The 8,779-nt window shown below is 42.7% G+C and overlaps 1 protein-coding gene across 4 annotated transcripts in view; it reads left to right on the top strand.

Annotated features, from left to right (window-relative positions):
- The window catches only part of SOAT1 (sterol O-acyltransferase 1), a 66,258-nt gene that overhangs the window by 40,801 nt on the left and 16,678 nt on the right, over positions 1 to 8,779 (top strand). For all 4 annotated transcript variants that reach the window (XM_043485434.1, XM_043485432.1, XM_043485433.1 and 1 more), the window contains one exon: positions 7,744 to 7,892. In XM_043485434.1, the coding sequence (XP_043341369.1) occupies positions 7,744 to 7,892 (149 nt within the window). The remainder of the gene's footprint in view (positions 1 to 7,743; positions 7,893 to 8,779) is intronic.

The following is an 8,779-nucleotide window of genomic DNA, read 5'->3' as shown; positions in this document are numbered from 1 at the left end:
AATATTTTTTTCCAGCCCTTCAATCTGTTTTAGTCTGTATGTGTCTCTTGTTTTGAGGTGGGTCTCTTGTAGACAGCATATATAGGGGTCTTGTTTTTGTATCCATTCAGCCAGTCTTTGTCTTTTGGTTGGGGCATTCAACCCATTTACATTTAAGGTAATTATTGATAGATGTGGTCCCATTGCCATTTACTTTGTTGTTTTGGGTTCACGTTTATACACCCTTTCTGCATTATCTGTCTAGAGAAGATCCTTTAGCATTTGTTGAAGAGCTAGTTTGGTGGTGCTGAATTCTCTCAGCTTTTGCTTGTCTGTAAAGCTTTTGAATTCTCCTTCATATTTGAATGAGATCCTTGCTGGATACAGTAATCTAGGTTGTAGGTTATTCTCTTTCATTACTTTCAGTATGTCCTGCCATTCCCTTCTGGCCTGGAGGGTTTCTATTGATAGATCAGCTGTTATCCTTATGGGAATCCCTTTGTGTGTTGTTTCTCCCTTGCTGCTTTTAGTATTTGTTCTTTGTGTTTGTTAATTTGATTAATATGTGTCTTGGGGTGTTTCGCCTTGGGTTTATCCTGTTTGGGACTCTCTGGGTTTCTTGGGACTTGGGTGGCTATTTCTTTCCCCATTTTAGGGAAGTTTTCAGCTATTATCTCCTCGAGTATTTTCTCATGGCCTTTCTTTTTGTTTTCTTCTTCTGGGACTCCTATGATTCGAATGTTGGGGCGTTTCACATTGTCCCAGAGGTCCCTGAGGTTGTCCTCATTTCTTTTGATCCTTTTTTCTTTTTTCCTCTCAGCTTCATTTATTTCCACCATTTTATCTTCTACCTCACTTATCCTATCTTCTGTGTCTGTTATTCTACTCTTGGTTCCCTCCAGAGTGTTTTTGATCTCATTCATTGCATTATTCATTTTTAATTGACTCTTTTATTTCTTCTAGGTCTTTATTAAACATTTCTTGCATCTTTTCAATCTTTGTCTCCAGGCTATTTATCTGTAACTCCATTTTGTTTTCAAGATTTTGGATTATTTTTATTATCATTATTCTAAATTCTTTTTCAGGTAGATTCCCTATCTCCTCCTCTTTTGTTTGACTTGGTGGGCATTTTTCATGTTCCCTTAACCCTGTTGGGTATTTCCTTCCTCTGCCCCCTTTTCAATCTTGTTTAGATTGCTGTGTCTGGAGTGGGCTTTCTGTATTCTGGAGGTCTGGGTTTTCCTTTATTGTGGAGTTTAAACCCCAGTGGGGGGGTTAGACGTTGGCTTGTCATAGGTTCCCTGTTAGGGAAGCTTGCAAATCGGTGGTTCTGGTGCGTGGAACTTGATTTCTTCTCCTTGGAGAGCAATGGAGTGCCCAGTAATGAGTTTTGAGATGGGTCTATGTGTTAGGTGTGACCTTGGGCAGCCTGTATGTTGACGTTCAGGGCTATGTTCCTGCGTTGCTGGAGAATTTGTGTGGTATGTCTTGCTCTAAAACTTATTGGCTCTTGGGTGGTGGTTGGTTCCAGTGTAGGTATGGAGGCTTTTGGATGGTCACTTATTACTTAAAGTTCCATGTAGTCAGGAGTTTTCTGGTTTTCTCAGGTTTTGGACTTACGTCTCCTGCCTCTGGATTTCAGTTTTATTCTTCCTGTAGTCTCAGGACTTCTCCAACTATACAACACTGATAATAAAACTTCTAGGTTAATGGCGAAAAGATTCTCCCCGGTTAGGGACACCCAGAGAGGTTCACAGAGTTACATGAAGAAGGGTGGGGTGGGGGGAGATAGAGATGAGCAGGAGGAGAAAAAGGGGGACTCGAGAGAGACAGATCTACGCAGTTGTCTGTTCCCAGAGTGTTCTCCATAGCCCAGACACTCACAGAGATTCACAGAATTGGATTGGGAAGAGAAGGGGAAAGGAGGAAATAGAGGTGTTCTGAGGTAGAAAACAGAGTCAAGATTGGGAGAGAATAATCAACACAATCCTGAATAAAAATGGGAACTGAATATTGGATTCTTAAATGTTCACAATTTATATCATATACTGAAAAACAAAAATTAAAAATCTAGAGTAGAGGTTAGACTCTTAAAAATACTATATTAAAAACAAAAACCAAAACACACACAAAAAATTTTAGAAATATATATGAAGTTCAGTTTAAACATAGGGCTGCTTTTTTTTTTTGTAAGGTTATAGTGTATTGAAAATGAAAATTAAGGAGTAGTAGAGGAGTACTAGAGGACTTTAAAAGAAATAAGAGAAAAAGAAAAATAGAAGAGAAAAAGGAAAAAAAAATTTTTTTTTCCCTAATTAAAAAATCGTAAAAATCTATGAAAATGAAAGTTAAGGAGTAATGGGGGAGTAATAGGGAATTTTAAAGGAAAATAAAAGAAAAAAGAAAAAAAATTTTTTTTTCCTTACTTAAAAAAAAAAAAGTAAAAATATATCTAGGAATTTCTCTGGAGCTGTTGCGGTCAGTGTGGGTTCAGCTCAGTTTCAGATAGCTCCTCGTTCCAGCTTACACTTCTCGATATCTACAGGCCCCTTCCGGTGTAGTCGGTGTTTTCTACAGGGATTTTAATCTGTTGCACCAGTCCCTTCTGAAGTGGTTCCCTTTGTTTATTTGGCTTCTGTTTGCCGGTCTCTTCAGAGCCTCATTTCCGCCCTGACACAGGCGGGCGGAGGTGGACTCTTATTTGGGTAGCTAGTTCCGTCGCGCTGCCGGGAGGGGCTGGCGCTGCTTTCTCCGTCTGCGCTGCTCAGGCTCCCGGCTGCTCTATATGGAGCGCGCCCCGCGCTGCACGCGGTTCCAGCCCTAGGGTGTTCCACAAAAGCGCGGAACAAAAAGCTGTGCCTGCTCTTTGTGCCTTCCCCGTCAGAGCGGTCCAGGCAGCCAGGGGCTTGACGGGTGCACTCTCCCCGGGTGCGGTGCGCCCACTCCCTTCCGTGGTCCCAGTCTCAGTTTCCGCCGGCGCCATTGGGTGCGCGCGCCTTCTGCCCTCCGCGTCCCCAGCTCCAGTCCCCGCCTGCGCCTGTCGGGTGCCTGCGCCCTGTGTCTCGCCGCGACCCTCCCGGCGGATGTCGACCATCCAGAATCTCAGGAGGTCTTTGATTAGAAACTGGGGGCCTGTTTGTAGTGCGGCAGGGCATGCGGTCCTTGGTGCCGAGCCTGCCCCCTTCCCCTCCACTCCCCCCTGCCTCCTGCCTCCAGCGGGGCTGGGCCGGTCCGCAGCCTGCGCAGCCTGCGAGCTCTTCTCTGGACTTTCTCGGTCCCTTTGTTCTGCGGCAGTGTGTTCGGGCCGGTTAATTTTCTCTCTCTCTTTTGCTCTCCCACAGTTCAAGTTGGCAACTCACAAAAGCTCCCTCCGATTGTCCTCAGGGCACTCAGGCCCGGACCCTACCCCAAGCAATGCCGCCCGCTCCTCTCCATTCCGCCCCCACTTGCTGGTGGCGGATGCGGGGGTCTGGGGTACTTTTCTGCTGGGAGTTGCTTTTAGGCTCGTAATCTGTGGGTTTTATTTATTGTTTCTCTCCAAGTCAGGTTGCCCTCCAAGATTCAAACACTTCCCCCAGGCCCGCCAGTGTGAGGGTTTCCTGGTGTCTGGAAACGTTCTCTATTAAGACTCCCTTCCCGGGATGGATCTCCGTCCTTAGCTCTTTTGTCTCACTTTTTATCTCCTACCTCCTTTCGAAGACAATGGGCTGCTTTTCTGGGCGCCTGATGACCTCAGCTACTCAGCTAGCGATCAGAAGTTGTTTTGTGAAGTTTGCTCTGCGTTCAGTTATTTTTTTGATGAATTTGTAGGAGAGAAAGTGGTCTCCCCGTCCTACTCCACCATCTTGGCTCCTCCCTGGAATACATTCTTAAATAAATGTAGCTGTGTTATACATCATTTTAATGTGCATTTCTTGCTTTTTTTTTTTTAAACTAATGACTTACTAGTTGCTGTGTATTTTATAATTATTTTAGACTGGGAAATGATGTTAGACAAAAAGCAAATTTGAACAATTTTTTTACTCGAGTTCAGGATGGGTCATGAGAATCAGAGACAACTCACAACATCAACAACACATGTAGCCCAGGAATGTACAGTGTACATGTAATGAATGTACAGTGTGGTGGTGGTTCAAGAAGTTTTGCAAAGAAGATGAGAGCCTTGAAGATGAAGATTGCAGTGGGTGGCCATCGGAAGTTGAAAATGACCAATTGAGAGCCGTCATTGAAGCTGATCGTCTTAAAACTACACAAGAAGTTGCCAAAGAACTCAACGTCATCCTCAACCATTCTTTGGTCATCCCGCATTTGAAGCAAATTGGAGAGATGTGAAAAAACTCAATAAGTTTTTGCCTCATGAGCTGACCACAAATCAAAAATATCGTTCCATTTTCTCTTATTCTGTGCAGCAACAACAAACCATTTCTTGATTGGATTGTGATGTGGGACAAAAAGTGAATTTTATGACAGCCAGCAGTGATGGCTCAGTGATTGGACCAGAAGAAGCTTCCAAGCAATTCCCAAAGCCAAACTTGCACCAGAAAAGGTCATAGTCACTGTTTTGTGGTCTGCTGCTGATCTGATCCACTACAGCTTTCTGAATTCCAGCAAACCTATTACATCTGAGAAGTATGCTCAGCAGATCAATGAAATGCATCAAAAACTGCAACGCCTCCTGCCAGTGTTGGTCAACAGAAAGGGCCCGATTCTTCTCCATGGCAATGCCCAACTGCATGTCACACAACCAACACTTCAAAAGTTGAACTAATGGGGCTACAAGGTTTTGTCTTATCCACTGTATTCACCTGACCTCTTACTGACCGACTACCACTTCTTCAAGCATTTGGACAACTTTTTGCAGGGAAAACACTTCTACATCCAGCAGGAGACAGAAAATGCTTTCCAAGAGTTCATCGAATCCCGAAGCACAGATTTTTATGCTACAGGAATCAACAAACTTTTCTCATTGGCAAAAATATGTTGGTTGTAATGGTTCCTATTTTGATAATAAAGATGTGATTGAGCCTAGTTATAATGATTTAAAAGTCACGGTCTGAAACCACAATTACTTTTGCACTAACCTAACAGCTTGACTGGAGAAGGAAATGGCAACCCACTCCAGTATTCTCGCCTGGAAAATCCCATGGACAGAGAAGCTTGGTAGGCTACAGTCTGTGGGGTCACAAAGAGTCAGACACGACTGAGCGACTTCACTTTCAATAGCTTGTCAGTTCCACATTCCTTACCAGGATCTCCTGTTGTTAAGATAACTCATGCAAGTGACTGCTATCTTGCCTGGCCCAGGTGGGCAGTTTCAGTCAGTATTTCCCCTAACAAAACCAACCAACATCATTCACATTTCCTGTTTTGTCTAATACTTTCCTCTTTCTCTGTTTTTCATCATCTTGTCTCTTCCACTCACTTTCCAATCTTAAGTCCTACTCACTGGGGTCTTTATAAAGGTTTTAGTTTAACATTCTGCTAGAAAAGGCATTTTCAGTCATCTCTGCTCTGCTTTCTTTGCTAAATTTTTGGATGTTCTTTGAGTCTTTTCACTAATCGTTATGTTGCTCAGGTGACGGGTAGTCTACTGTGTGTCATTCATATGTGTATATCTCATATTTTCCATCTCCATCAGCTATTATTACTGAGCAAAGTTTGTGTGCCTGATGCACAGTGAGGCCAGATAAACTGAAATGTTAAGAGTCTGAAGCAGAAAAAGATTTATTGCAGGGGCATACAAGGAGAACATGTGGCTTGTGCTCAAAAATCCCAAACTTTGTGATTGTTTGTGGTAAGTTTTCACAGGCAGAATTTGGGGTGAGGGCTACAGATTATGGCTTCCTTCTGATTGGTTTCCCTGATGGCTCAGATGGTAAAGTGACTGTCAACAATGCAGGCGACCTGGTTTCAATCCCTGGGTGGGGAAGATCCTCTGGAGAAGGAAATGGCAACCCACTCCAGTACTCTTGGCCTGGAAAATTCCGTGGCCGGAGGAGCCTGGTAGGCTACAATCCATGGGGTTGCAAAGAGTCGGACATGACTGAGCAACTTCACTTTCTCATGGCTTGTGGGATCTTAGCTCCCTGACCAAGAATGACCAGGAGTTGATCCCATGCCCCTTGCAGCGCAAGCAGTATAAACCACTGGACTCCAGGGAAGTCCCTGCACTGTGGTTTCTTCAGTGCTCCTCCCTTGTTTTTGCATTCCATTCCTTCCCTGATTAGCCACTGTTTGAACCTACCCTTTGTAAGGAAGGTCAAGGAGGCTGAATGAAACCTGTTTCCTGCAAACAAGAAACAGAAAGACTTTTGTACTCAGGAGCCCCATAGGATCCTGCTCAGTTTCACTGTCCTGATAGGCTGGGATTTCAGTGTATTCTCACTGCCCAAGACCTCTCCCCACCCCGCCCCCCGCCCCAAACATTTGAGAACTCTGGGAGAAAGTAGTTTGAAAAGCTTTCACATAGTTCCATTAGATACATTAATATTTTAAGGCTTTGCTTTTAAAGGACTTGGTCAAACTGTTAAGAGTCCAGGACTTTCCTGATGGTCTAGTGGTTCAGTGCAGCGGACGTGGGGTTTGATCCCTGGTTGGGGAACTAGGATCCCACATGCCGTGGAGCAACTAAGCCAGTGCTCCTCAGCTGCTGAGCCCGCATGCCACAACTAGATAGTCCATGCACCACAACGAAAGATCCTGCACAATGCAAGGAAGAAGATCCTGTGTGCTACAACTGGGATCCTATGCAGCCAAATAAATATTAAAACCAAATCAAACAAAACAATCCAGAAAGCAAAAACAGAATCCAGAAAAAAGGCTACTTCAGATATTTTAGGCTCAACCTAACTAATATAATTAGAAGAGAGAGCATTTTTTTTTCTTGGAGAAATTAGTAAGTAATACTTTGTTTTTCTTTGTATAGATGAGTCCTGCCAGTTTAAAAATACCGCAATTTACAATTTGAGCATCCACAGTAGGTGGCCTATTGTAATTTGAAGAAATTTTTTTGGCTAATACTTTTCGAAAACTCTGAATTTGTAAGTTTTGAGGTGTTAAAATGTATAACAATTCTGTTATAAATGTATGTGTTATAGAGTAGATAAATATATAGCTATGGAGGTAGGAATAAATACTGTATAAATGTTGGTATCATACAGTAATGACATGACTTATAAACACTGGGTACTTGGCACTGAAGGGGTTGCTTGAAAAGCAAGGGGACTTAAAATTGTATAATGGTGACATAATATTGAATTTTTACTTTGTTTTCCATATAAAAATTTGAAGAGAAGAAAATACTGTTATTTTTAGCATTTCTGTCATTTTGGTTTTATATGTCATTCAGAGGAGTTCATTTAGTCGTGTCTGACTCTGCGACCCCATGGACTGTAGCCTACCAGGCTCCTCCGTCCATGGGATTTTCCAGGCAAGAGTACTGGAGTGGGTTGCCATTTCCTTAGGAGTTCATTTAGTAGACATAAATCATCATGTTGCTTTTTCAGTAGCAGTTTCTGAAACTACAGTTCAGATGTATATAGAAGTCACTCTTCTGTTTTTACTCCTGTGAATTCATTTAACATGGATTTCTTTTCATCAGCTCTGTTTAAGAGTACCCTTTAGGGAACCAGGTCGGAGAACTAAGATCCCACATCCCGTACCGTACAGCCAGAAAAAAAAAACCCATCAGAGAACCCTTTAAAAAATGTTAACAACTCATAAACTAGTTAGTTCTTAATGGTTTTCTTTGTCTTAAAATTCTAGGAATTGAAGCCCTTTTTTATGAAGGAAGTTGGCAGTCACTTTGATGATTTTGTGACCAGTCTCATTGAAAAATCTGCATCATTAGACAATGGTGGTTGTGCTCTCACATCCTTTTCTATTTTTGAGGGAGACAACAACCACCGAGCTAAGTAAGTACAAATAATAGTTTCTTTTAATGCACACGTAGATTCTAGTACAGCTCAATGGGAAAATGCCTGGGTTCACACCCTAGCATCACCTTTTATTGGCTGTATATTGCTGTTTTAACCTCTTGAAGGGTGGGTTTCTTCATCTTACTATGTGGATTATAACAAACACGCATACCTCATTTAAGACTATACTAACTCATAACATGGCCAGCACTTGTTGAATTCTTTACCTTTAAATGAAACAGTGACCCTATGAGGCAGATACTATAACTGTCTGCATATTACAAATTTGGGAAACTGAAGCACAGAGCAGTTAAATGTCCAAGATAACACAGTGGGAATTTGAACCCAGAGTCTGTCTCCAGCATCAGTGCTCTTCCCTATATCATTATCCTGCCTCCCTGTTGTACTCTGTACAGTACTCATAATAAAGTACAGTGCAAGTAGTTATTCTTATTGGTCAGTCACGCAGAGCCATAGAGGGAAGGGAGGGCTGTCAAAGGCCAGTGTGTGCTAATTTACCATTTTGTGCTTTCCTTGGTTTTATACCTCTCTGGTCTCTGTCAATCTGCTGTTCTGGAGAACAGTTTTGATCAGGAGAGTCACCAGAAGTAGTAGTGGTACTACAAGAAACCCTGAAGAAGATGATAGAGGTAGATGCTAAATGGGAGGTTTTAGTAACTGGAGGCACCTTTTTATATCATGAGGCTGTTGGTGATTGTTGGAAGACTTTAGGGGTTGTTGTTGTGAAAGTCACTCAGTTGTGTCCAACTCTTTGCGACCCTATGGACTATATATAGTCCATGGAATTCTCCAGGCCAGAATACTGGAGTGGGTAACCTTTCCCTTTGCCAGGGGATCTTCCCAACCCAGGGATCTAACCCAGG

This window comes from Cervus canadensis, chromosome 13 (genome assembly GCF_019320065.1).
Source record: "Cervus canadensis isolate Bull #8, Minnesota chromosome 13, ASM1932006v1, whole genome shotgun sequence".
Lineage (NCBI taxonomy): Eukaryota > Metazoa > Chordata > Mammalia > Artiodactyla > Cervidae > Cervus > Cervus canadensis.
The sequence above is the reverse complement of the archived record's forward strand: the minus strand, read 5'-3'. Positions and strand labels throughout refer to the sequence as shown.